The sequence below is a fragment of the Coprinopsis cinerea genome (genome assembly GCF_000182895.1).
Source record: "Coprinopsis cinerea okayama7#130 chromosome 6 map unlocalized cont3.6, whole genome shotgun sequence".
In the NCBI taxonomy this organism is placed as follows: Eukaryota; Fungi; Basidiomycota; class Agaricomycetes; order Agaricales; family Psathyrellaceae; genus Coprinopsis; species Coprinopsis cinerea.
In genome coordinates, this window is record NW_003307539.1 from 204,286 (window position 1) to 230,587 (window position 26,302).

Here is a 26,302-nt window from a genome sequence, read left to right on the forward strand (position 1 = left end):
GGGGTGATCCTCCAGCAAGAAGTCAACTTACTCGTTCACGCCGAAGTCAGCGGGGCCTCTCAATGGAGCGATTACCTGTATGCCGTCAGGTTTCAATTTCTTTGAGAGCTGCGTCCTCGCGTCAATATTTCGCGAGTAACCTCCTCCCATCACCAGAAACTGCGGTAGGACGGTCAGTCATGAGCGAGGGTGACCATTATAGTTCCATTACCTTGGGATGTGTTGCTGTTTTCCTCTTCTTTTCACGAATTTTGGCCTCGATAAGATTGACTGCGCTACAGAGGTGAGGGTGAGCCACCTGCAGAGTCGAAAGATCGAGAGTGCTCACCTGAAATCATCCGGATCTGTGCTACCCAAATTCAAAGCTGGAAAGACATGCGTAAGCCGAGGTTCATCGAACGTGAAGAAACCGTACATATGGCCGCAGAAACCTCTTCGAATTCGAGGGGATCGGTGCTGATCACTTTAAAGAACCCAATGTCGGTGGTGATACCAGAATTGCAAACAAAGAACTCGAGCCCGACCTTCAAAGGGTACGGTTAGAGAGCACTTATCCCGACAAAAGTGAGAGGAATGACTTACTGGTGCAGTCAACTGGTCCGCTAAGCCGTGGTACAGGCAATAGTGGAGCGTGGCTTCGCTTTCGCGAGTGAAACGAACATGCTCGTCATATTCAATACATCCAGCACGATGGATAATCTTGCGGACGTTCGCTTGCTCAGCCTTGCCCCACTCATTTGGCGAGATGAAGACACACATCCTCCGCTCCCAAACGTCTCCAGGGACGTCAAACTGCTCGACAAACGCCTCCGAGCCCGCGTCGAACAAGAACTTGAGCCAGTCCTCATACACCCTGGCCAAGGTAACTCCAGGAGGGAGGGACTCGTTCGAAGTGTCATCCGACCCCAAAGTCGTCACGAAAGTCTTGAAGTTCTTTACCACTACCCAGTCCTCACCCGGTCCAGGTGGCTTGGCATTTGCGCCCATCCTGTTTTTAATTGCCTTCCCGTTTCTGTAGCACAAAGCAAAAGGGATGTCGGTGGTCCTGTCCTTGTGGAAAGGCCACTTGCTGACGCGGTACACTTTGTCATGAAGCGCCTCGAAATCATCTCCCGGCTTTACGTGGAGGAACGATACAGACTGTATACAGGGTTTCGTCAACCAGAGCCAGGCAAATAATAATTCATTATTGCGCGGCACCTACCGATACTGCAACGCCGATGTCAATGGCGCAAACGACGAACTCGGTGTCGAAGGTTTTGTCGAGAATACCCATTTTATCGCAAGGAATCGATTGGGGATTGCAAAAAAAGGGAAACCAAAGGGTGTAATTTATCCTCCCATCTGTGTCACCGGTGATTTGGAGTTTCTATGTCGAGAAACGGAACGAGAAGCGTCCCTTTGAACCCCAGATCGCCAATGACACATGAATCGTTCTGCGTCCTTTACCAGACCACGTCAGATGACCACGGGCGTTTGCGATCGCAGGGCGGCGATTTGAATCGCCTTTCGCCTGCAGTTCCCTATCGCTTTACGATCTCAGCCTTGTCCGGCCAGTTGTCTGTGCGAGTACAGAGTCGACGTCAGCGGAAGCAAAGGGAACGACAGGAAAAAAGGCCAATGGGGTTTGGAGTGGAAAGTTCCGGCGGGGACTCGTCACATGACAGGTTGGGCGCTTAATGTGCTAATATCCGGGCTTTCGAGAACGACTCCGCCAATGCTTCCACAGCACAAAGGCAACGGGGCCAATGACATTGAGGGCGTATATTCTGAGTCTTGTTCTTTTCAACTTGTGAGCTCTAGGCCCATGTTCTTTCAGGCCATCGGAAGGTATATTACTCCGAAATGCTAGCTATCTGTCCGTATCCGTTGAGGATGGGCCTGATCCAATTTCCAATACGCTCATCCGAGTCGGGCATCGTGACCCATCCACAGTTACTCAGTGTTGCCACAAGGTAAGGCCGAGGAGCCAGGAGGTGCATACCTTGAGGTTGTTGGTGGCGTCGCCTTAACGGGTCTTGAAGGTACCTTACATAAAATCGCTTCCACGGACGATTCATTGTGCTATGTCTGTGGGTCCGCATCCTTGCCTGATGTCCAAAATGGACGCTAGCACTGAAACAGTGAAGCAGTATCCCTACTAATAATCGATACCATTCGCCATCAAAGGTCAAGATACAGAGCGTGGAGTGTATAAGTATGCCTAGAACACAGTCCCGTCGCTTTGGATTTCGATGGGAGGTCCACCGGTTGCGGGGCGTTTCTCTTTGGCTATATGCCGTCCACCAGACCAAGTAGCACTCTCCAGAATCTGAGCGAGGGTGAGCTGGTCAGCTGTCAAGTTCAAAGCCTTGCGAATCCCTTCAGCAATTCGGTCCCTGTTCGATTGATTGGGTCAGCTAGAAAGAATAGTATTTTTCAACAGACACGCACAGCTCAATGACAGTCATGGCGCGCCATTCGACGATGGCGGGGTGGGAGGGTTCGGCGTAGGGCAAACCTGACTTTTCGTCTGTGGGGAGTGCACCGGGCTTGAGCGAGAGGACTCCAAGGTCGATTAGAAGACCTCCGTTGCGGTACTCGGGGAGGCCAGTCATATCCTCCATCCCCGCAACCTTCCATTGCAAAACCTTCTCGAATACCTCAATGAGGCTGTACGTTAACCATTGAGTGAGCTTGTGGAAGGGGACTAGATCGTCGCCTTCGTCAGCAGAACCTTGTGGTAAGGTAATTGGTGTGAGGTTCAAAGACGTGATAAATTGCGAAGGGCGTACCATCTTTGCCAGCGACCAGAGCAGGACATGGCCAAACGTCACCCAAAGCGACATCGCCTAGGGAATGGCGGGAGGGCCAGATGGAGGAGAGACCGTCAATCATTACCTCCCATAGGGCAGCCAGAGGGAGATGCACGGCTCCCGATTCGTCCGTCCGAGTTTCAGGGGAAAGGAAGTCTATATGACAACGTCAATCAAAACAGAAGCAATGGAGGATAGGCTACACGCACCGACAATGTTCCCGACCCGACCATCCTTTCCAAAGTACTTGGGATTGGATTTGAGAGCTTGGCCGAGGCTCGACAGTAGATTGGCACGACCTTCCACTCCGACCATAGGGTTTTGGTCCGAGACCTGCATCAAGCTTCCAACAGTTTGGGGTGTTAGCCGAATGAGTCCCTCCGCTGGGGTCAAAGGGTGAGTTGCGCTTCCGAATAGATAGGGGCCCCATGGACGTACCATCTGCCTGGAACGGCTGGTTTGGATCGCTGGAGAACGCTCCCGCCTCGAACATCCTGAAGCTTGCAACGCCCAGACCCTCGCTACGCACATAAGTCTCGCCTGTCTCCTTCTCTTCGTATTTCCAAACGTTTCCTGCGCCTGCATCAAGGAGGACAGAGACGACAAAGAGGTCAATGGCTCGTCGCGCTCGTTCCTTGGCGTCGACAGTGTTTCCTTCCTTCCAGGTCTGGAGTAGTTGTTCAACACGAGGGTGGCCAAAGTCTAGATGTCTCCATCTCCCATGAGGGGGAATCTGTGGACTCTCTTTCAGCAACCGCCTTGAAGGATCTGGAAGAAACTGACCCGTTCGACTTTAACTTGGTCCCCTTCACCGTACTTGCTCTAGCTTATACCGTGAGCCACGTATCTAGAGGATGGTATTCGATGCGCACCTTCATAATCTTGATGCATAGCTCGACAGCAGCGGCCTCCTTCTCCTGGTGGTAGTCAAAGTACTGAAGCTTTCCCTGCTTCGCCAACTCGTGGACCCTGCTACATCGCTCTCGAATCGCCGGGAGCGTGCGCAGATAGGCAGCCTTCTCTGCAGGAGAAATTGTGCCAGCGAGGTTGTTCAACATTGTGGTTCGAGGTCAAGATCCGATAACGAACAGACGTTGGGCCAGGCATTTATGATCCATGAGGCGCGTGCATAGTCATTAGCAAAGCCATAACTTAGGGGCTATCCGCTCCGTCCGGAGACAATAATGCTATTGATACAAGGGTGGTATAAATACTGGGGTAATAGAATGTCATCTATGTCTCATCTCTCTGGCTAGTCTCCAGCAGAGAACAAAGGCGAATGTGGCTGCAACACCTCCCAGTCTGGTCAAAATGTTCAGCTGGGTGAGTTCGAGGGATGAGAACGATGACGTACCTGAAAACGTAGACCACAGAGTTGGCCTTGGCGGTCGGGACTGCGTCTTCTGCTCTCGGAAGTAGGTGGTATAGATTATCCCGTCCGCGGACAGTGTCAGCGAGAGCGGACGAAACATTCTTTACTGCGTTCAACACATCTGTGCCATTCAGTACCGGAGCTGGTGCAGCGCCGCTGTGTGGTGGTACAGCAGGCTTTTCGTCAAACAGGGCAAAGATGATTGACGAGAGACCAGTCACTAGGAACTGGGGAATGACAATGAAGACATTATGAATACCCTGTTAGGACACTGGTCAGTGACAAACAATATTACAAAAACCATTCCACTGACGAGAATGATCCCGGCTTTTGCACTCAGACCCCCGGAAGGGTTGGCATCCGAGGTATCCAAACCGTCGTCCTCCCGGTCGTGTCTTGTGCTGGTCCGCGGGCTGTCATACGCGTCGCTTCCATTGACAATCTCGTACTCATTATCAGTTGACCTGCTGCCGGATCGATCTACGTCAAGCGTGCTAACATGAGCTGATGGGTTTCCAAGAAGCATTCGTCGGTTTTCTTCTGCTTTGCGGACATCGTCGTCGTCTTCGCCGTCCGAGTCGTTCCCGACGAGGAATGCAGTTCGTTCGTCATGATTTCGAGTGCGCGCATCTTCGAGTTGAATCGACCCTCCGTCATCAGCCGTTGCGGGCCCAGGTTCAGTTAAGATCGCTTCAGCGAGCTGGGGGGTGTTAGCCAGCGTAGATGGGAGTGAGCACATTGGGGCGCACCAAAGCAAATGGCGCCCACTGGGTTACAGCCCAAGAGAAGCCAGTGATAGCAATGAGGGCAGTAGCCCCTGCAAGGGAATGCGTGAAGCTATGAAACAGTTTAGAAGTATATTTTCGTATCAGTTACAAGGTGACTCACAAGGTTGCAAACATACACAGGGCAAATATCAAGTGACTAAACGCCCATAGCGACGCGAGGTGGAACTTGAGGACGGCCGGGATGGCAAAGCGGCTGTATCGGCCCTGTGCTTCGGGGAGACCATTTCTGGGGTTGGATTTTAGGATGAACAACGGGAGGGCAAAGTTGCAGACCAGAGCAATCAACGAGGAGTAGAAGAGCGCCCTGGAGCCCATCCTGGTCGCGTCGGCATCGAGGGCGGCCCTCCCTTCGGCTGTAGTTGGGACTGGACTGGCGTGCTTGTGGAAATCGCCGACATAGATGCTAGAGTAGAAGAGGACCGGGAACCATGCTATCCACGCGCAGAATTGAATGAAGCACTGGGGTCGAGTTGTTAGGGACCGCGGTTGAGGAGAGCAAAAAGCTTACAATTTGTCGGATAACCCATGGTAAAGTGAGCACATTGGACCAGATATCTTTCACTTCCCGAATGAAAGCGTTTTGCTTCTTTGTTTTCCTAAGTCACGGGTCAGGACAGTGACGTGCACGTCGGAGAATAGAGTCACCCTTCAACCTGCGTAGACTTGAGCAATACGCGTTCCTTGACAAATAGCGCCGTGATAGAATGGGTGGTGAACAGAAAGAACGACACGATCACAGACAGCACCTCAAGCTGTGTTCTTCCGAGGTATGGGAACGCCTTGGTTAGTTCGAGCTTTCCACTGCGGATAGTTAGAGCTGGAAATTGCAATCAACGAGGGAACATACACGAAGAATCCCACTACTGCTCCAACACCCAACATCTTTGCCGCCCACGCGTTTCCTGGAGCTTGTTTTGATGTTGGAAGGGTATCTACGAGCAACGCTCTGTCCATGGCCTGCACTGCACTCTCTGGTTATGTCGATTGATGAGTGGAGCAAGAGGTCGACTTCACCTGCGTTTATTGCAAAGTCGATAAAGTATATGGCGAGGACTGCGAGCCAGATTGTGAGGGTATCATTCTGAAGGGAATGTTAAGCGACAGAGTGCGGGTGGCGTGAATGCATGACCCACAGCTGAAGAGCCCAGTGTGGTGAATATCGAGGCGACAGGCCTGGTGAATCCGAGCAAGAGCATTCCGGCCATGCAAAGGACTGTTCCAAGCATCATATATGGTCTTCGGCGACCGAAACGAGATGTAGAGTTGTCTGCCAATACACCTATACACCTTTGAGTAAAAACAGGGTATAGGTGAGCGGTTGGACGCATACCGATTAATGGCTGCATGATTAGGCCGGACAGAGGACCAGCTAGGAAGACGATCGCCATGCTCGACTTGCTTAATCCGAGTGATAACAGATATGGCGAGGCTGTATAGAATTCAGACTTTGTCTTCAAATCGAGAATATTTTCCTGACATACCATATGACATTTCGACACTCCAGAACACCTGAACGCCTAATAAACCGACTGTGAGGGTTGGAAGGTGTGCCCATCGCGGTCCAACGATGTGAGCGACGCCTGTGAATTTTCTGGCGTTTTGGCCGGCGTCGCCTTCCTCGCTGGCGAGGGGCAGCGACGAAAAGCCCGTCATCGTCGTTGTCGTCGTCGTTTGCAAAAGTCCGGCGCTCGATTTCCACTCAACTTCTGCGACAGTCGTGGCGATACCTGGCCTTCCACGTGATGTCATCAAACGCGTATTTGGGAAAGCGGCCCCTGTTTGGTTCTATGGAGATACTGCTGGCAGCTTAATAGCTTCTTTCACCAATAGAGTCCTTGATATGTAGTGAGAGGAGGTAAATTTCACAACTAGATATAGACAAAGGTATTAGGCTAGGAAGTACGAGTAACCACCATCTTGGAAAGGCCAGGGTCCTCCGCAGACCTTAGGATCCCACGACTCGCGATACTTCTCAAACCGCGCCCGCGCCTCCTCGTACTCTTCGTTCGGCACCCACCCATCCCCATCCATATCGATACGCTTTTGCGCAGTCTTGGTATTGACAAAGTAAAGATGACGGAAGACCGCTGCACGGTCGTGCGCGGCAATTTCGTCCTCCGTGAAAGAAATGGGGCACGGTCCATCACACTGCTCCTCGTCCCATTCCGAGGATATGCGCATTAGGCATTCTCGAAGCAAGATAGGCCCGTGTGTTACACCTCGTAGGACTCGGTCGGGGAGTTGGGTGATATAAGGGAAGAGGCAGTGCGCGTTCGCAGCGGCCCATGGATGGAAATTGTCCAGCATGGCATTTTTAAAGGCCAATTCTCTGGTGGCGAGGCGGTGGTGTGCCATGATATACTCTCGCTGGTCTTCTGGAAGTTGATCGAGTCCTTCTGGAATTGGGATTTGGTTTATATACTCGTCTGGGACTTTGATGATGTCGCCGTTGTATTGCACGAGCTCGGGTATGTGGCAGTGGAAGGGGAAGGGGAGGATGGACGTCCCCTGCCAGTCGATGTATGTGAACTGGTCGAAACGGCTGAGTGTGTTTGTGCCGTTGTCGGCAGGAACCATAGCGTTGTTTGGCCCTAAATCAGCATGGACGGCTACATTGAAGTTGATGAAATCTGGGATGTTGCTCAAGGCCAAAGCCAATGAAGGCGCCAGGGTTACGACCTTCTCGAGGAGCCCTTCGAGAACGTCAAGCTCTTCAAGTGAGGTGGTCTCTGTCTTTTTCAGAATGGAGGGATTACGTCGGTATTTGGCAATGGCGCTTTTTTCCAAGTTGACAGCGGCGATGAGCATATCCCCGATATCCTTCCCTATGTCGGTATTGATCAGCCAGACAAAGTGGTAGCGTCGAATAACACTCACAAGGGCCACGGTCTGCGCCTACTTCGTCATGCATCGTCCTCCACCAGGTGTAATCCGGAATAGGCCCAACACGAAATCTATCAATAGCGGGCTCAAACATTTTTAGAGCCGTCTCGGTTTGATAGAGTGCGGGTGAAAACAAGGGCCGCTCTTGCAGGTGAGGAGGGAGGTCCTCTTTAAAGTACAATCCTCCGATCTGGTCGAATGGGATGCATAACATTTGCCTGACATCAGTGACGAATCGCCGCATTGCATGTCGGACGGGGTCCCCGCGGATTTTGTACCAGTCGTGGAGGAGAGGGACACCTTCAATGTCTTCCATGATGATGTAGGGTGATTTGACCGGGCCATCGAGGTCTTTGGACCAGGAATAGACGAGGGGGATGTGGAAGCTTCGGTAAAGCCTCATGAACTCCATCGTGGCTACCTCGCTGGCGGTGATCATTGAGGCGTTCCCGAGCAGACGGAGTGAAGGAATTCGGGCTATAGCCGTTTTTCCATCCTCAAAATACATTCGGAAGACTTTGTTGTATGAGCCTACGTAACCATTAGCATCGGCGTAGCGCCATTCGAGTTTGTGCCGCACCCTCCGCAATCTTTTCAAAACTCGTGCATGATGATTTGCCCAGGGCGCTGCAAGCTGCCTCTTTTAGAGCATCGACGTTGAAAGGGACATGTCTGACAGCCAATTCTGGACAGTGTCAGCATTGGATCTATTGGATGAAGCTACTCAACTCACGGTCTTTCTCGTTGTAGAGCCAGCGTCCAGTAGAGTAGCTAAACAACGGGTTTTGAAGACATGAAGATGTCACCAAACGCCTCTGGATAGGGCCAGAACTTAGTCGCTTCAGCAGCAGCCTTTGCATCCTAGCCGCCGATAGCCAGAGACAAAGGTCAAGTCACACGGTTCAAGGTCCGACTGCTGTCACAGTGAGCGGCGACAGCGCGAAGCATATGATGAGGGGGCAACGGAAAGCATTCTCTGTGGGTCCGCAGAGGGTCCGCGGCAGTCACATACACACGTCTCCCTGTTCCAAATCCAGTATATTCCAAAAGATACCCACATATATCAAACTTCTTGCTCGCTCTCCTCCCTCTCCATCTCACTCTCCATGACCGCTTTAATCATCTCACTGCCCAACTTGCCCGCCTCGTCAAATCTCGCTTCGAAAAATGTCCTGGTCTCTTCAAACCTCCGCCGGTAAAGGTCGAAACTGCCAAAGCTAACGCATTGGCTCCAGCCTCTGGCAGCGACGACGAATTCGAGGTCGTCTGAGCGATGCCAGTTGTGGTGGAGTGCCGAGTCCATGGCGCTGTTAAGGAGGGAGGTGGAGAGGAAGAGGTGCTCGGCTACACCTAGGAATAGACGGAAGAGGGGCGTGGCAGCGACAGAGAGATGGTGGTAAGGATTTATACCGAGATGAGCCCAGCAGTCCACCATCGCGAGGAGGGATAGATGTGAATTGGGACGGTACTTGCTGGGTGGGGTGAGCGTCGCGTCGGTATCCGTTGGCGAGCCCGTGGAATTGCTGATTCCGAGACTAAAACGATCGAGGATGGAAGCAGAGAGAAGGATAGGTCTCCGGGACTTGCGTTTCCCAGGTGTATTATTAGCCGCTGTCCACTCGCCAAACACGGTTTCCCTAGCCCATTGGATGCGTTCCCGGAATTCTTTGACAGCGCTCTGGCTTCCCGCTCCGCCTTTGAGCATGAGTTTGAAGAGGTCGGAGGTGCTTTTGGCGTATTGGTCGATTTGAACTCGGGCGGAGGGGTTGAGGATGGCGAGGCCTGCGTAGACGTGCCATGCGTTGGAGAAGATGCGGAGGGTGAGGTTGACTTTGACAGTTTCGATGCCGCCAACGTAGAGGCCTTGTTCCCAAGGGTAAGATTGGGAGCAGGCCCAGGCGGTGCCCATGCTGGAGTAGGGTGAGATGTGTACTGAGAGGTGAAATGGAAGCGTACCTCAGGAATGCGGCATGGGTGACGGCTTGAGTGTTGGCAGTGACAGAGTCGTGTTCTTCGTAGCTCAGGTAGACGAACCGGGATTTGAGTGGGGAAAGGATTGACTCGACGAGGGTCAAAGCATCGTCTGTACCCCGGTGTTTAATGAGGACCTGATCGATAGTTAGAGAAATCAAGGAGGTAGAATGAGGGACTTACCAGGGGTTGGCCGACAGGGCTGACACCTGGACCATGTAGAGAGTGACAGGAGACGATGTGGACGTCTTGTGGGAGGTGAGCCTCGAATGCCTGGCGCTCAGGGGCTTTGACAGAGGTTTGTCCTGCCACGATTGCGTTCATCTTGGTCGCTGGTTTCGTTAGAACGGGATGGTGAACGAAGGTTTGGACATACATGGGCCATATTCAGCAACGACGCGGTCGATGTATTCTGCTTCGACAGAGTAGACTATAAAGTCTGAGGAGCGAGAAACGGCGTGGCCATCACGCATGGGATGGATGTTGGGTGTTCCTAGGCGAAACGAGTTGGCTATAACGCGCCAGGGATCAAAGGCAAAGTACCTGCATAGTCTTCCTTGAGCTTTTCAAACCGTTCTGGGAGATCGCAGACATGGATCCTGGTCATACAAGGTCAGACGAGCATCTGTGGAAATGTGTTTAAACATACTTTTGCCAGCCGGCTTCTGCTAGGTACTTTGCGTACATTCTTCCCATTGCACCCATGCCAATGAGACCGATTGTGGGCTGTTCATGTTTTGGCGACGAGGCGGATACTGTTGGGGAGACGTTTATTGGGAGATTCATGGTGGTTATGGACGATGCCCCGCTCAGGCGCCGATTGAGGGTATTGAAGCGATTTAGACTCCGCAGAGGCGCCAGGGATCTGATAAAAGTGTTGAGCATGTAAGATAAGATAAGGAAATGCCAGCAGACCAAAAAGAGAATTGGCGGTGATTGAGTCATCTGCTCTTTGGTGCGTGACCTCGATTTTTATGCTGATCCTAAGATTTGCCCGGAGGTCTTGGATTCCTCCTTCTTCCTTATCTAGACCGTTATATCGATTTCATCCTAAACGGTTCTGTTCAAACCATACAATGGCGACACCAGTCCATTCAACTTCAAAACCTGCTCAGATCCCTGCCTTGACCAGTCCCCATGCTGGTCAGAAGAAGGACAAGAAGCAAAAACCTCAGGTCACAGAGGGTGGTCATCCATTAGAAGTGCGTCCTTGATATCCCCTTACAACTAAATCTAATGCCATTACAGTTGCAACCGAAACCCGAGTTTTTCGACCATCGAATTCAAATGTTCGAACAGCTAAAGGCTGAATACGACGAATGGGTCAAAGGTGTGTGTCGTTATGACCCAGCCTTGAAGACACCTTGACCCCCGCCGCCCAGCTCAACCCCGCGAGGAAATCACCGTCACCCTTCCCGATGGCTCAGAACGTAAAGCAACCAGCTGGGACACCAGCCCCATGGACGTCGCAAAGGAGGTCTCCAAGAGCTTGTCCGAAAAGGTTGTCATTGCCAAAGTTGACGACGAGCTCTGGGATTTGGAACGGCCACTTGAAAAGTCGTGTAAACTCGAGTTGTTGGACTTTGACCATCCCGAAGGTGCGTTGCTCAACTGTCTTGACGAGACGCGTCTCATAAATGTATCCAGGCAAGAAGGTCTTCTGGCACTCGTCCGCCCACGTCCTTGGTGAAGCTGCTGAACGTCACTATGGCTGCCACCTCTGCCTCGGCCCTCCCACCGACGACGGTTTCTTCTACGAAATGGCCATCAACGACCGAGTCGTCACCAACGCCGACTACCCCGCCCTCGAAAAGATCAGCGAAAGCGCAGTCAAGGAGAAGCAGAAATTCGAACGTCTCGTCGTGTCCAAGGAAAAGCTTTTGGAAATGTTCCATTACAACAAGTACAAAAAGTACCTCATCGAGACAAAGGTTCCTGACGGCACCTCCACCACCGTCTACCGCTGCGGACCCATGATCGATCTCTGCGTCGGCCCTCATATTCCCCATACCGGCAAGATCAAGGCGTTCATGGTCACCAAAAACTCTTCGTCCTATTTCCTCGGTGATTCCAACAACGATACCCTCCAACGTATCTACGGTATTTCCTTCCCCGACAAGAAGCAGTTGTCCGAATACAAGAAATTTTTGGAGGAGGCTGCTAAACGCGACCACAGGAAGATTGGCAGGGAGCAAGAGTTGTGGTTCTTCAATGACCTCAGTCCTGGAAGCTGCTTCTGGTTGCCTCACGGCACCAGGATCTACAACACCTTGGTCGAGTTGATGCGAGAAGAGTACTTTAAGCGTGGATACCAAGAAGGTGCGTTCCCTCGTCCTCCTTATAGACGATATCCTCATCATACATGCAGTCATCTCACCCAACATGTACAACTCAAAACTCTGGGAGACCTCGGGTCACTGGCAGAACTACAAGGAGGACATGTTCACTCTCGATGTTGAGAAGGAAAAGTGGGCGTTGAAGCCCATGAACTGCCCCGGTCACTGCTTGATTTTCGACTCGAGAGATCGAAGTTACAAGGAGTTGCCTATCAGGATGGCCGAGTTTGGTATCATCCACCGTAACGAGGCCAGCGGGGCGCTCACTGGTTTGACCCGTGTGAGGCGGTTCGTCCAGGATGATACCCACGTCTTCTGCATGCCTTCCCAGGTGAGCAAGTTTCTTTTTAGTGGAGTATGGTGGCTTATGCAATCGATGTAGCTCGAGGACGAAATCAGCGCCCTCTTTGACTTTATGCGACATATCTACGGCTTGTTCGGTTTCGAATTCCACCTTGAACTCTCGACCCGTCCCGAGAACTTCCTCGGAGAGATCGAGACCTGGAATCAAGCTGAAGATCAACTCAAGCAAGCACTCGAGAAACACTACCCTGGTCAATGGGAGCTCAACCCCGGAGATGGCGCTTTCTACGGTCCCAAGATCGACATTACCATCCGCGACGCCTTGAAGCGCTCCTTCCAATGCGCCACCATCCAGCTCGACTTCCAACTCCCTGAACGCTTCAACTTGAAATACCGAAGTGCGGATGAGAGCGAATTGACTCGCCCTGTCATCATCCACCGTGCGATTTTGGGCAGCTTGGAGCGTTTTGTTGCGATTGTCACTGAACATTTTGCTGGCAAGTGGCCGTTCTGGCTCTCGCCGAGGCAGATCTTGGTTATCCCCGTTGCTGCGCCTTATGTGAGTGTTTGTTTGGGTTGGTTGGAGTGGGTAGTTGCTGATGGATTGTCTACAGAAAGAGTATGCGGCGGAGATTGCTAATCGCCTTACTTCGCTTGGTCTCTACGCCGATGTAGACAATGGAGAGAATACCCTTCCCAAGAAGATTAGAAATGGAGAGATTGCGCAATACAACTTTATTCTTGGTGCGTTGAATTGGTTTTTGTCTTAGTCTTCAGCTCCGGCTGAACCGATCCCCCCTTTTTTTCCAGTTGTTGGTCAGGAAGAACTCGATGCTCGCTCTGTCAACGTTCGCAACCGTGATGACGTTGGTACCAAGGCCAAGGGCCAGATGGTCCCCCTTGAGACTGTTATTGAACAGTTTGTGTCGTTGAAGAAGGAGAGGAGGTTGGAGAACAAGTTGTTGTAGGTTTTGTAGGGTAGATCATAAAGAGGTCGCATGAATCGATACCGAATGGGCATTCTAATTCGGGATAGGCCCTTTTTGAAGGGCTTGAAGATACTGCATCTTTAAAGGAGGTCATCCTAATTCAAGGAAAACATGCGGCCCACTCTCCTAAAGAACCCCAACTAGCGCTCAGGCTGCGCCGTGGGAGTCAGTCAACCAGACAGCATATTAGGCGCGCAGGGGTCAGCATCCTTGTTCAGCGTCCAAAATCTCCTTTCGACATGCAGTCGAGGCACTCTGCACCAGTATACGGTGCCATAAACAAGACACGAAAGCTTTCTGCTCGTCCTGGGTGAGCTTGAATAGTTTGATTATGTCGAGGATGTTGTTGATGATCTTGAATGCGATGAAGAGAGGGTCGCAAAGGGCTTGACCCTAGCGATGCGCTTCAAAGGTCCGGGCCTAGTCAAATAGCTTCGACATTGCAAGACTTGCCCAGCCCAGGCTTTAGGTGCTAGAACGCTAGAACCTAGAGGGACAGTCAGCTTCGGCGGCATTGAAGTTCAGACCCCGCAACTTGACTGCTCTCTCTCTCATCTACTTCAAGGTCATCGGAATGGGACTCCCGGAGGACCTTATTCCGTACCTCGCAAACAACGATCCTCTTCCAGACAATCTTCGGGCGGTTGCCAAAAGTGCCCTAGAGGACCCGGAAGGCCATTCACTATCGGACATAGAGAAGTACAGGCTTCTCTTGTCTCCCATTCGGTCCCTCCCATTCGAACTGATTGCCCAAATCATTCGTGCGAGGTTATCGATGGACGAAACCATCCTGTTCCGACGCTATCAGCGACTGGTCTTTATGAACCTTCGACAGGTTTGTCGTGCATGGAGATTGGTATCGTTCTCTACTCCCTCCTTCTGGAGCAGGGTCCATGTCGACAAAACGGACCTGTCACTCGCCACATGTCCAGGGCCCCGCTTTTCCTACTACCACCTTCCAACCCAGATATCCAAGTGGTTCGATCGGGCAGGGAACGTCCTTCTTTCGCTGATTGTCGATACCCAGGGATGCTCCATCGCAGATTACCACAGCCTCTTGACGGCTATCGTCACGATTACTCAAGAAAGACAGAGGCAGTGGACAACACTTTCCTTGGCAGACATCTTGCAATACGGGAGATGGCCAGGTCGCATCCGCAGCCATGCATACGATGTCCTTTATCCAATACGGAACTGCCACCATATGGGTAATCGAAACCCGTGGCACAGTGTCCAACACCTTTCCCTGACCGTGGCTTGGTACTTCCTGGGGCCTCGGGTCGAGGGATCCCAGCCCTGTCCATATGACTGGCATTTTGAAGGCGACGAATTCTTCGATCTCTTCCCCAACCTCAAGATCCTCAAGCTCGGGTCCAAGACCACGGAGGATACTTGGAGGCTCTCCCACCCGCGTCTCACGACGCTGATCATGGTGTTTTGTGGAAAGCTGGACTCGTTTCTTCTCATGGTGAAGCAGCTTCCGGCGTTGGAAACTTTGGTCGTCAAGTACGACCCAGCTCGCCGTGGGCGCGCCAGTACGGTAACCCGAGTTCAGCTACCCCGAGTCACTCGCTTCGGCTTCCAAGCTCCCGAGGAGGGGTTATTCCTTCTGGGCAATCTGGCCTTGCCCAAGCTCGATGAATTGTGCCTGTCGGTGTACCGGCATGGTACATCTGACGGGTCAGTTCCACCAATCTTTGACTTTTTTTCTCAGTCAAAGTGCCCTCGAGTTTTGTATATTGCCAATCATATCAACGCGGGGCTTCTTCGAAGCATTTTGTCCCACCGCATCGATACTCAAGACATCGTCATTCGAAACTTTCGACCGCTCTGCTCCCTGGATAGTCCTCATTTCCTGCCACAATTGCGACACCTTCGGTATCGTGTATCTACGAACATATGGCCGGATGACTATGTTGTGCGGTTCGTTCAGGACAGGAAGGGGGTGGAGACGGTGGAGTTTTTGCCGTTTGAGAGAATTAAGCCGGGAGAGAGGGTGAGGGTGAGGCGGCAGGTGGAGAGGTTGGCGGAGATGGGAGTTGTGATGACTTGTGAGGAGAGAGGAGATGATGTGGTGCCCCATTGGATGGAGTTTCCTCGTTGACCTCCGCGTGCGCGGGTGTTTGAGGCGGCAATTCGGATACCTTGAGCCTCGGACACTTCCCAGGCACTGAGGATCTGGTTATATCGTTTATTGGATATACGTACATGATTTGGATGTTCTGTTATACAGGACAATATACCGCATGTGGCCCATACGTGCATTTATTATCAGGGAGACTGAACTTAGTAACCGGCTGGAAGAGGAAGGCATGCTTCGGTATTTCGGAACGCGCTGAGATTCAGACCCCGCAGTCTTCTTGCCTTCTCTCATCTACCTCGGGTCCATAGCTAACCAAATGGACCACGACACGATCCCCACAAGGGTGATCATGATAGGGATAGGGTATGCAGTTTTGCCTTGCCTGTGCACAGTCGCTGCAGCTGATGAACCCAAAGCGGCGCGACGTCGTCCGGAAAGACGACTTTGGCCAAGCATCTTCGAAATTGTCTCCCTGGCAGTTTCATTGTTCACCAGGACGTACGCCGTGGTTTACTATCCAGGGTAGATCGGTAGATTAACCCACGAGCAGGACTTTGTCCCGCCTGCAGAAAAGCTTCCTGTGGATCCAGAGTTTGGGTTCGCGAATTGGGATGATGCACCTGGTGCTATTGAGTGGGATCGTATGGCGAGCTTCATTTCTGACCTGAAAAAGAGTGGTGAACTGCCGTCTGGACATCGGTCTGTTGATGAATTCAATGAGACCTCTCCGGTAAATGTGGAAGAGAGCGTCATTGCTGCGTGGAGGGCGCGGAGTGAACAGATGGCCAAGGAACATTTGGACAAGTATGGAGAGCGGTTGGTTTGGATTTTAGTTGATGGATTTCTCTTGTTTTGGGACGAAGTTGGGTGTTTTGTTTGAGGGTGACTGCCTGACTTGCTGATATGGTTGCCACCAGCGGATTGTTTCGAATCTTGACGTCAAGGTGTTCATCAGGGTTTCTGAAGGTGTGGCTAGGGAGAGACGCGAGTCCAGGTCTTATTATACACCTGGTGGGTACTATTATTTTGGGGTGATAGGGGATTGCAGCTCAAGAGTCTATTCAGAGGGGGAGGTTTGGAAAGACCCGCCTCAGTACTGGGAAAAGATTGTTTGGCCTGCTTATATTCGAGCTCATGAACATCTGTTTGAAGAGGGGGATGTAGAATCAGGAAAGGTGAAGGAAGGGTATATTCTACTTGAAGGAGATATGGAGGATATGGTTAGAGCAGTAATGGTAGCGCTTAAGATCTAATCTTATCTTGATCGTGGGAGGATAAAGGGAGTGAGGTGACGGTGGCTGAAAGTGATGTGAGCGTCCACCGTCCAACTCGATGCCGCCGCGCACAAGGCCAGGGTCCAGGAACTCTTTTCACCCTCCGAACGATGTCGCCACATACCGCGATGTCCTCATGTTTGAGGAACGCCTCAAGACAACGGCCTTGAGCCTCCAGCGACGTAAATCCAGATACCAGTGTGAGTATACCGGCTATTGGTTGCCTGCCAATGTCTTACGACTTTTGTTGTCCCTAGTTTTCTTGTTCCAGCTGCTGTTGGTGATAGCGGTGCTGCTGTGGGAGGTGCTGCTCCCACCACAGGCGTCTCTGCTTGTCATACCGTACCGGTTTGTGCTGGGATGGATCCTTCCGAACCTTGCAGACGAGGTTCGGATACACCCGTATTTCTCGAGTGGGCTGTTGTTCGTCAGTGTAACAACATTGTTGCTCTTCTTTGCCAGTGGCATGTACTCGGAGAAGATTGCCTATGCCAACAAGTGCGTACAATCATACATTTTCACAAGTCAGGAGCTAATACAGTTGTAGATACGTCCCCCATGCTAACCGGGCGTTAAGATCTTTCAACATGGTCCTCAACGTTCGCAAACCGCCATTGAGGTCCCAGTTTGCGTGGAACCCGCTCAACTTTTTCTTTCCTCGACCACCGCAGCAGCAGCCTGTAGCGTCCCGAGGAGAACCGTCACGATCACCCTCACCTTCAAGATCGCCGCGATCTCGGTCTTCATCTACGTCTCGGCCCATGGCGTCACTTCCACCGGCATCCAATCCTCGTGGCGAATTGGTTTTCTCGTCGAGGGTGGACAAGAATTTCAGGGAAGGGTACGAGCGATACCGGGCTACGTTCGAGAGGAAGAGGGCGGAGAGGTTGCAAGAGGAGAGGAGGAAGACGTGGTGGGGGAAGATTTTGTATTGGAGGACGCCCCCGCCGGCACCTGTACCCAACCCTGCACAGGGTGCTCCCCCTTCGCGGAGTGTGTCTGGAAGCGGAACCCCTAAACGCCAAAGGGGAGGGTCTCAGTCAAGAAGTGTAACACCGGAGCCAGCTGGGATCATGATGAAGTCGCGCACAGCGACGCCTTCGCCTCCGGGAACACCTGGAACACCCAGACAACGAAGTCGAAAGGACAATATGCGGACAATGGCTTTAGAACGAAGCTTTGAGCACTCTAATCACGATTAATTATTTTCTAATGTATTTAGGGATTTTATGGTTGTTTTATAGGATCCGAGTTGAAGATATATCAGTGGTCGGGGTTTGATGGATTGGAAGGGACCAACGTTGATCGTTGACCACCACCATCCCAACTATGGAGCGCAGCGCGCAGACCCCTAGAATTGCTGTCGTCGAACCAGCGCGAACCCGTCATGCTCAAATGACAATGTGTGCCTCGTTTGTGGCCTCTGCCATCGCCTTTCGCATCGCCGGCGCCTCTACAGAAATCACCGTCGCCGACCTCGTCTGCTTTCCCCTTGCCTTTGTGACGATCATCCACCACCTCGTCGTCCTCATCATGGCATTCCGACAACGAAGAGCCAAGTACCGCCCAAGAGAGATCCCGCATTTGGTGCCAACGACGGCTAGAGCAGGCGTTGTGGTGTCGTTTTGGCTCGTGGCCAGCCTGTGGGTAGTGGTTTCTATGTTTTATCTGATGGAGCTCAGGTGGAGGCCGCAAAAGACGTTTATCATCACGTCTATCGAGGCTGCTCTTGCGTTCGGGATTGCGGTCATGTGTAGTCGGGAGAGGTTGGAGACACTCGAGCGGTTAGAAGAGGAGGGGACACAGAGTATCGTCTTTATGGTTGGCGAAGACGGGGAATACATGGTTGCTCAGGGTCCTTGATTTGTGAGTTTTCCGTTGCCGCTGTGGTGCCGATACTGACTGTTAGACTGATAGGCGCTGGGCGCAATGACGACAGTGGAGTCCTGGAAGACTTATAATACCTTGTGCTTGTATCTACAGCTCAATCATAAACCATCATGCCTTTCTTTGAAAACGCAACTAATGTTACTATCCACAATGGCCAGTTTACGAATGTGAATGGCGACGCGGTCGTCTTTAACCACATGGGAACCCACCGTGGCCCCGGTCAGGCTTCCGCTGGAATCCTAGAGGTATGATGAGTATCCTAGAGGTTACGTTTGGATTAACCTTTAGCTCTAGATGGAGGCGGCCGCCAACAGTCTCGCCAGCAGTTTTGGGCTCGATGGGAGGATGAAACCAGAGATGCACGGCCTCGTTCACCGCCTCAAGCTGGACCGAAAGAGTAGATAGCCCCTAAATAAATATGATCCGTGGCACGCGTTATTTGTATTTCGCAAACAACGGACCTCATGGCGAACGCGAGGTCGGCTGAAATTCAAAAAGGGTTTGGAATGAGACTATAGATCCCTTATTTTCTCTTCTCTCCCCCTCTTCCCATCTCACAAATGTCCGGGTATGTCCTATCTCCCTGAATCTGATTTTTTAACCGACGCCTTTTCCAAAGGTCAATTCCAGCATGGCTGAGCCCGCTGGCCATTCTTTGCGTGCTGGCACTGCTGTCGGTTTCCTACATCACTGTTCGCCTGTTCAGGTCCTCAAAGCTGGCTGGATACCTGGCTTCGAGGATATACAAGAAAGACAGCCTACCCACTGCGTCGGCTACGTCGACGGCAACGACGACCAAGGCAAAGACGAACACGAGTCGATCATGGTCACAACGCGCTCGGAAACGATATCGGGATTGGACGACTTCCATGTTTCTCCGCTTCAAGCTTCTTCTACCGAAATGGGGCCTCATGCAGTACCAACGGATTGAGCTGCTACCAGTCACGACTGTCGACAAGAAACCGAAACATCAGGCCGCAAAGCGAAAGGAGAAGGTCTTGCCGTTGGTGGATTTGGATGATGTAGGGGTTTCTAATCCACAGATTGGGGTATACCTCGAGTCCTCAAATGCGTCGGCGTGTCCGACGCCTGAAATGCCACCTCGACGACTCGCTTCGCCTGCTCCGAGACCACACTTCCACGATACACCCCCGCTCACTGCCACCTCGGCTCCGACCAGCTTCAACTCTCCTGCCACTCCTCCATTGCCGCTTGTTGACCCCTTCTCGCCGTTTGCGTCCCCAGAGAGGACGATCAAGGGGAAGGAGAAAGAGTTGGTGGATGTGTCGAGTTCGTACGCGTACTCGCAACCACTCGTTCAGCATGCTTCGTCCCCTGGGGTGATTTATCCGCATAACCGGCCCAGCACACCGTCTCCAACCCAAAACAACCCACGGTTCTTGTCGACTTCCCCGGTCGCCCCTCGAAGGACAAAGAGTCTTGGTGGCTTTACGGTCAAGAAGGTGGGGAGTGGAGGTCAACGACCTGTTGGGTTAGAGGGAGGAGGAGGAAAGTTTGTCCCGGGATCATTTGGGGCGCCGATGCTGCTTTCTTTGGGGGAGAAGTCCAAGGCTCGTTCGGAGCTTTTGATTGATTTTGGGTTTGAGGAAGAGGAGGTGGCGGGGGTGAAGGAGTCGTATAACCTTGTGGATTTGGGGGAGGATGCTGCTACTGCGACTACTCTGGCTCCGACGCCTACGGCGTTTGGTTTTGGGAATGGGTACCAAGAAGAAGAGGAGGAAGTTAGGCTTGTTGATGTGTCGCCACATAGGCCGACTGTACGCCTCGAAAATGACCTTTGGATCACTTCGCCGGAGCCGCTTTGGAATGACTTGGAGTTGCAGGTGGAAGAGGGAAGGGAACAGGAGGAGGAATTGTTGGTACTGGATGCTGAAAACGAACCCATGATGGACGCTATGGAGGAGGGCAGATTGGTTGATGTTGAACCTGTGGCCGTTCCAGAAGAGAAGGAGATTGTTCCTCAATCGATTCCAGCAGCTGAAGATGGCGACGTGGACCTTTTCGACAACCCCTTCAGCGACCCTGAAGACTCCCCGTCCAGCGAAGACTCGTTCGAGCTCACCACACAAGAAGACGAGGCGTTTGTTCAGGAAACCGTTGTCACCCCTCAACCAATTTCAGACCCTCTCACAGGAGATGACGTCGAGGAAGACCCTGCTCCTGGGCCAAGTCCAGCATCTACCATGTCGGTTCTATGTGATGAGGGAAGTGAGGTCGAGTTTTCTGACCCAGAAGATCTACCACTCCCTTCGGACGCTATTCTCCTCCCTCTCGACTCTGAATCCGACTTCCCAGATCCAGACCTTCCCGAGCTGCCTCCCGTTCAGGAGCATCCCATCCAAGAACCGACTCCAGCTCTCGTCAACCCCGACCTTCTATTGGCCATCGCGTCGGTTGCTCACCAAGAGACTGTCAAGATGGAAACTCCTGTTGTGGCGGAGAGAAGACCAAGTTTTGCACAGATTCCTACCCCTCCTGATTCACCCCCGACCTGGCGACGCTCGATGAGCCTGGAAAGGAGTTCATTCGAGGAGGAGCGTCTCCCGACCAAGGAGGTTGAGGCCGAACCCAACACGGAGTCATCGAGTGCAGTCTCCGAAGAGGATCTCATTCCAGAACAAGAACGGGAGGACGACCACAGCCCTGAAACCGACTTATCGGACTCTGATGAGGATCCCTCTGAAGAGGACAACGTGAGCCATCCTGTAGTCGATTCGTCGAGCGCAACTTCGGCGGACGAGCACGTTTCTGAGGCAGAGGACTCGGATAGCGCCGCACCTCCTGCATGGTCAGTGAGGGCTGCCGAAGCACCCCGCCTCGGTGTAGTTGCATCGACGCCCTCCAAACCCGTTCCAGAGCCTACAGCCACTGTCAAACCCAAGGCCTCAGAGGAAGCCACACCATCACCACAGGAAACCGATTCTGAGGATGCTTTCGATTCGCTACCTGGCTCGTTCCCTGAATCGAAGGAGGAACCAGCTGCCGAATCTTCTTCATCAGAGACAAGCTCTCAAACCATCAGCCCAGCTCGACCCAGGGCGACATCCGTTTCATTTGCGTCTACAATCTCCACGTTGACACGTAGGAGGCGACCGTCTCCTTTGGATGTTGCTCTTGCCATGCAAATGAGGCCTGGCCTTGGAGCAGGAGCTGATCCCGCGTTCATGGTGCGTTTCCTCATGGCTGCGTTTGGTTGGCTGGTCGTTGTGGTTAGCGGAAACATTGATGATCTCTGAACTTTTCTGCCTCATTGTTTGAACCATCTTACGGACTTTCCTTTGGGTCACCCCCGCATCTGTTTGACCTTCCTATGTATACATTATTCGTCTGTTTCCCGTTGCATTATTCGTTATCGGTTATTTTTGCATCGCATTGCTCTTCACGCACGCACGCACACTTTCGCTTGTTTTTCATTTCGATCGTTTTCATTCGACATTCTTTGCCCACACGCACTGTTTCTCTTGTCATGACCCTCATCCATCATACCATGCATCTTCATCATCACGAACCATTGGTTTTATCTCTATGCATTCCACCCACGTGTATCTAATATCTGGACCATTGTTACGAATTCACGACGTTCATTTCGCACAGAGAGCTTGTTTGATTCTGTGTGAGGTACTGCGATCACGGCCGCGCTGTGTGGTCGAGCCTCGCGGTGGAGTTCTCCACACCTCGTGCATAAGGGTACGCAGTATGTTGCATCATCATTGAAGCTGTCAGCTCTAACACAGTGGTTCTTCATTGGGAAGGCCTCGACGACAAGTCAAGGCACGTACCAGCGTGTTGTTGAGGGTCTTTTAAGATAGAGGCCGCTTGCCCGTGGGGCCGCTCATTCTCATTCTCTCCCCCTACTGTCTACCAGCATCATGCTTTCGTTATCTATCCCCCTGTTCTTGGCTTTTCTGGTATGTCATCCCGCTTTGGCGGTGACTATCGAGTTTCGGAAAGTGGTCTCTGGAGGCAAGGGAGGGCTGGCTCCGCCGAGCGGCGGGCTGCAGCCTGCTTATGAGGGCATCTCTCGGTTGCAAGAGTTTGAAGTGGGGAACGTTTTGGATGTTCGGGTGTGTGGCTAGATTCCTTGAATGTAATGCAGAACTGATACTGCTACAGTATACCACCAACATTACACTAAGTGGACAGGGTAGGTGAATCGCGTCCTGCCCGGTATTGTGCTCAAGGGAAGTCCAGAGTTTATTGTTGCACTCGATACCGGAAGCACGGATCTTTGGTGGGTTCTTTCAATACCTCGTTTCTACTTCGACATTGATTCTGATGATCGATACAGGGTTTATCCGGTGTCCGGTGAACTTGGGGAATTCAACGATACTGGCATCCCATTGCAACTTCGCTATGGTGATGGTTCATATGGGGTGAGGGGGAATATCAGTCTTGCACCTTTCGAGCTTGGAAACTATTCGATCCCAACGCAAGGTGTGTTTCATTGGCAGTTTCTCTGACTCGGGGGTATATTCAAAGCATTGTTTAGCGTTCCTGGATGTTCATTCGGTATGCGTATTGATTTATTTCCTCATTCTGTGAGCCTAACCCTAGTCACCAGAGTAACGTTGGTGGAATATCTGCCGTCGGCATCGATGGAGTGCTGGGGCTGGGTTTCGACCAAAGCTTTGCCTCGCCCATCAATCTTGCGATCCGACAGAGATACGGCGCCAATTCGACCCTTGGCCAATCCGTGCTGAAGAATATATTCACTCAAGATCCTTCCCACCCGAACTTTGTCGCCCTTGACTTTACACGCGCGGATGACCTGGAGGATACCGTTGGGGGTACGTTTTCTATCGGGGAGTATGCAGAAGAGTGGGCCGCGGTTCGGAATGCCACCAAGTTGCCGCAGTACCCCGAAAATGGGTTGAGATGGACGACCCTCTTGGAAGGGATTAGCGTTGACGGGGAGAACTTGACTCTGCGGTCGACGATTCGGAATGTACCAGAGGGACATTTGGTTGCGCTTTTGGACACGGGTGATCCGACTGCGTCGATGTCTTTTGATCTGGTGGATGAGATTTATTCCCGAGTACCTGGTGCTGTGTTGTACGAAGATGGATTCCAAAGGCTATGGATTCTTCCATGCAATACTACGACTAGCGTCGCCTTCCACTTTGGGTGAGTGTTTGTTCTCGATAAGCTCGACCGGGTACTGATCATTTCGGATGGTCAGAGGCGAAGCATTTCCGATCCACCCACTAGATCTCAGTGTTTTCTCTCGAACGCTTACGTTGGGGGGACAGGAATATATTGCGTGCCTGAGCGCGATCATGGGTGCTGAAGAAGGCTGGGGACTTAATGAACTTGAAGTGTCGCTGGGAGATACCTTCCTGAGAAACGTTTACACAGTGTAAGTGACCGTCCGTACACAAACCGGCGTCCATGTGGTTGACCGTGTCTTGACTTTTCAGTTATGACTTTGGGGACGACGTCGACTCTGGAGATGACGAGACCATTGGGCCATATATGCAGCTGCTTTCTCAAACGGATCCCGAAACTGTTGCTCTGGAAGTGGCCAGGTCGAGAAATCGCACGATGGATACACTTCCTCCGGAGATCCCACCTGTAGAGTTACTGGAATTGCTTCTAGCTAATAGCAGTGCCAGGGCATACACAGAGGAAGATGCTTCGAGCTCTCAATTCGAAGTACCAACATATCGACCGACTGCAACTTCTTTGGCAACTGACGAAGAGGAATCAATGGAGTCGGCTGTCGAGCCTGGAGGATCGGTCGCATGTGCTACATCCGTTGTCCTCGTCTCGTTCGTGATGGCATTGGTCCACAAGCTTAATACAGTGTTTATAGATTTGTAGAGGGATATGTACGAGCACTGCTATGTATATGTCGTTGGGAAAAGTTGCCAAGCCGCGCCAATGCCGAATCGGGAATCCACATTACCAAAACGGACAACCCCCTGACTCGGAGAAGCTCTCCCTCATCTCCAAGTCGAAAGTGCACTCCGGAGGATCCGTTGTATCTATTTATCAGAGAGCCGCAAGGCGAGGGCCCAGAGTACCCGCCATTGTCCAATTATCGCGATTCCATGGTACAATCAGGATGACCGCCGTAATTCACCACCTTTGACGCCGGCCCATATGACGACCACGGGTAAGATATGTATGACTGACAGGAGAAGAAACAGAATGACCAAGTCACGCAATGTAAAAAGAAGTGTTCCAGTCAGCACCTTTGAACCTGCCCGTGCGCGAACAGGCAGATCCTCGGCTTTTTCCTGTCTGTACTCACTCCCCGCTCAAACTGCCCCGTCCTGGATGTATGGACTGCCTGGTTGCCTTTGCGCTGCCAGTATCTTAGACTCAGCTGATATATACGCATGGTGCAAATCATGCATCAGCAATGTCTGCGAACACTGACAAGCAACCCATCAACGGTACAGCCGCGGCCCACCCTTTGGTGAGTGGTTGGCGACCCGTGTCGATGTGGTGGTCTTGTCAAGATCGGAAATCCTGGAAGGATTCGAACTCTCGAGGTAACCTCCTACTGGCAAATGAGCAGTTGTCGATTGAGGGTTAATCGAGAAGAGATCGAGTGCATCTCATGGCGTCATCCATAATCGATTAATCACCTTGCCATTCCTGGGAGTCACAAAGGGCAAGCTTTACACAGCGCTGTTTACTTCTAGAGGTGTTTCTACTGTGAGCACTCCCATGAAGTCCGGAATATCCAGTCAATAATATCAAACTGTCAAGTACAGTGAAGGATTTGGTTCGTGAGATGGCAGATTTCCATGACGTGTTGCAACTCACTGATCCGAATAGCTGTTTCCTAGCGTCGCGCATACCGTAACCACGACCGATGGCCATTGCGTCACTCCATTGGGGTATGCGTCTAGTCGACAACCTCAGAAGCACTTGGTATACACTGGATTCCTTCAGAAGGCTTAAGGGCTAGCCAAAGAAGGGAAATTTGGCAATAGAAGCAAGTCTTCCCATGTGCGGTATGTAACGAATCCCATCCTTACGACAGTCAACCGCAAACCTGACGCTACCGAAATTGAGAATGTCATTTATTTTATAGGTGGCGAGTGAAACGCGGTATGTATTTAATTAAAAAATGAGAGCGAAGGGAATTGTGTTCGGTTGACGAGCGTGGGCGCTTTTAGGGCGCTTGCTAGCCACGCGAGGAGTGACCGGTGACCGGTTGCCGGAAGTGCATCGACCGGCTAGTGTTGCACTGCCTGCGAGTACCAATGACGAGTTCATGCGCTTAGGGAGTCGGTGGGACACCAAAGCCATCTCTATCGTCAACGGTTTCCTTTGTCTACTCTCACATCCGATGCTGACACTTCCTGTCATCATGTTTGTGCCAGATCTTGTTCGTTTCCAGGATCGTCGTAACACGTTCAATCTTTCTGTTAGAACAGCTGGGACGTCTATGACTGTAAATGCGTTTTCTAAAGAATGTGAGTTGGAAGCTATTAAGTAGACGCTGAATCACCGCAGAGCAGGTGGATGTCTAGCCATTCCGCTCGAATCGTGTTCCCGGTGCTGCACGTACCGAGCTGTCGTTCACTCGGGCGGGCTATCCACTGACTTGAGCCAAGACCGGTAATTCAAGAAATTCCCAAAG

General features: G+C 51.9%; 13 protein-coding genes across 13 annotated transcripts; 8 read left to right on the top strand and 5 right to left on the bottom strand.

Moving 5' to 3' along the window:
• Positions 1-27: 27 nt before the first annotated feature.
• Positions 28-1,276, bottom strand: CC1G_12103 (hypothetical protein; the record flags this gene model as incomplete). Its single annotated transcript, XM_001841316.2, has 6 exons — positions 28-75; positions 212-275; positions 329-365; positions 416-524; positions 583-1,140; positions 1,205-1,276. 6 exons carry the CDS (start codon positions 1,274-1,276, stop codon positions 28-30), a joined length of 888 nt encoding a protein of 295 aa, XP_001841368.2.
• Positions 1,277-2,139: 863 nt separating this feature from the next.
• Positions 2,140-3,853, bottom strand: CC1G_12104 (urg3; the record flags this gene model as incomplete). Its single annotated transcript, XM_001841317.2, has 7 exons — positions 2,140-2,378; positions 2,434-2,716; positions 2,775-2,951; positions 3,005-3,178; positions 3,234-3,528; positions 3,579-3,617; positions 3,668-3,853. The coding sequence occupies 7 exons, from the start codon at positions 3,851-3,853 to the stop codon at positions 2,204-2,206; spliced, it is 1,329 nt and encodes a 442-aa protein (XP_001841369.1). The 3' UTR covers positions 2,140-2,203.
• A 171-nt stretch (positions 3,854-4,024) lies between these two features.
• On the bottom strand, positions 4,025-6,608 carry CC1G_12105 (sucrose transporter; the record flags this gene model as incomplete). The annotated part of the gene is made up of 12 exons (XM_001841318.1): positions 4,025-4,097; positions 4,150-4,427; positions 4,481-4,867; positions 4,917-5,004; positions 5,056-5,414; positions 5,464-5,551; positions 5,601-5,756; positions 5,803-5,926; positions 5,970-6,036; positions 6,089-6,234; positions 6,286-6,384; positions 6,437-6,608. 12 exons carry the CDS (start codon positions 6,606-6,608, stop codon positions 4,025-4,027), a joined length of 2,037 nt encoding a protein of 678 aa, XP_001841370.1.
• Positions 6,609-6,842: 234 nt separating this feature from the next.
• On the bottom strand, positions 6,843-8,698 carry CC1G_15507 (protein kinase subdomain-containing protein PKL/CAK/Fmp29; the record flags this gene model as incomplete). Its single annotated transcript, XM_002910920.1, has 4 exons — positions 6,843-7,780; positions 7,833-8,369; positions 8,419-8,523; positions 8,572-8,698. The coding sequence occupies 4 exons, from the start codon at positions 8,696-8,698 to the stop codon at positions 6,843-6,845; spliced, it is 1,707 nt and encodes a 568-aa protein (XP_002910966.1).
• Positions 8,699-8,901: 203 nt separating this feature from the next.
• On the bottom strand, positions 8,902-10,595 carry CC1G_15508 (prephenate dehydrogenase; the record flags this gene model as incomplete). Its single annotated transcript, XM_002910921.1, has 6 exons — positions 8,902-9,748; positions 9,795-9,946; positions 9,993-10,141; positions 10,186-10,302; positions 10,353-10,408; positions 10,459-10,595. 6 exons carry the CDS (start codon positions 10,593-10,595, stop codon positions 8,902-8,904), a joined length of 1,458 nt encoding a protein of 485 aa, XP_002910967.1.
• Positions 10,596-10,856: 261 nt separating this feature from the next.
• On the top strand, positions 10,857-13,416 carry CC1G_12107 (tars protein; the record flags this gene model as incomplete). The annotated part of the gene is made up of 8 exons (XM_001841320.2): positions 10,857-11,011; positions 11,058-11,139; positions 11,192-11,407; positions 11,457-12,128; positions 12,178-12,476; positions 12,528-13,007; positions 13,063-13,192; positions 13,259-13,416. Exons 1-8 carry the CDS (start codon positions 10,886-10,888, stop codon positions 13,414-13,416), a joined length of 2,163 nt encoding a protein of 720 aa, XP_001841372.2. The 5' UTR covers positions 10,857-10,885.
• Positions 13,417-14,011: 595 nt separating this feature from the next.
• On the top strand, positions 14,012-15,541 carry CC1G_15509 (hypothetical protein; the record flags this gene model as incomplete). The annotated part of the gene is made up of 1 exon (XM_002910922.1): positions 14,012-15,541. The coding sequence occupies one exon, from the start codon at positions 14,012-14,014 to the stop codon at positions 15,539-15,541; it is 1,530 nt and encodes a 509-aa protein (XP_002910968.1).
• Positions 15,542-15,836: 295 nt separating this feature from the next.
• Positions 15,837-16,773, top strand: CC1G_12108 (hypothetical protein; the record flags this gene model as incomplete). Its single annotated transcript, XM_001841321.2, has 4 exons — positions 15,837-15,883; positions 15,937-16,018; positions 16,071-16,340; positions 16,438-16,773. 4 exons carry the CDS (start codon positions 15,837-15,839, stop codon positions 16,771-16,773), a joined length of 735 nt encoding a protein of 244 aa, XP_001841373.2.
• A 79-nt stretch (positions 16,774-16,852) lies between these two features.
• CC1G_12109 (hypothetical protein) lies at positions 16,853-17,996 on the top strand (the record flags this gene model as incomplete). Its single annotated transcript, XM_001841322.2, has 3 exons — positions 16,853-16,994; positions 17,052-17,292; positions 17,342-17,996. The coding sequence occupies 3 exons, from the start codon at positions 16,853-16,855 to the stop codon at positions 17,994-17,996; spliced, it is 1,038 nt and encodes a 345-aa protein (XP_001841374.2).
• Positions 17,997-18,123: 127 nt separating this feature from the next.
• Positions 18,124-18,657, top strand: CC1G_12110 (hypothetical protein; the record flags this gene model as incomplete). The annotated part of the gene is made up of 1 exon (XM_001841323.2): positions 18,124-18,657. The coding sequence occupies one exon, from the start codon at positions 18,124-18,126 to the stop codon at positions 18,655-18,657; it is 534 nt and encodes a 177-aa protein (XP_001841375.2).
• A 137-nt stretch (positions 18,658-18,794) lies between these two features.
• On the top strand, positions 18,795-19,089 carry CC1G_12111 (hypothetical protein; the record flags this gene model as incomplete). Its single annotated transcript, XM_001841324.1, has 2 exons — positions 18,795-18,929; positions 18,979-19,089. The coding sequence occupies 2 exons, from the start codon at positions 18,795-18,797 to the stop codon at positions 19,087-19,089; spliced, it is 246 nt and encodes an 81-aa protein (XP_001841376.1).
• A 226-nt stretch (positions 19,090-19,315) lies between these two features.
• On the top strand, positions 19,316-21,941 carry CC1G_12112 (hypothetical protein; the record flags this gene model as incomplete). The annotated part of the gene is made up of 2 exons (XM_001841325.2): positions 19,316-19,600; positions 19,659-21,941. The coding sequence occupies 2 exons, from the start codon at positions 19,316-19,318 to the stop codon at positions 21,939-21,941; spliced, it is 2,568 nt and encodes an 855-aa protein (XP_001841377.2).
• A 620-nt stretch (positions 21,942-22,561) lies between these two features.
• CC1G_12113 (hypothetical protein) lies at positions 22,562-24,525 on the top strand (the record flags this gene model as incomplete). The annotated part of the gene is made up of 8 exons (XM_001841326.2): positions 22,562-22,769; positions 22,819-22,849; positions 22,897-22,936; positions 22,994-23,139; positions 23,195-23,214; positions 23,267-23,829; positions 23,885-24,061; positions 24,123-24,525. The coding sequence occupies exons 1-8, from the start codon at positions 22,575-22,577 to the stop codon at positions 24,523-24,525; spliced, it is 1,575 nt and encodes a 524-aa protein (XP_001841378.2). The 5' UTR covers positions 22,562-22,574.
• Between the last annotated feature and the right edge of the window lie 1,777 nt (positions 24,526-26,302).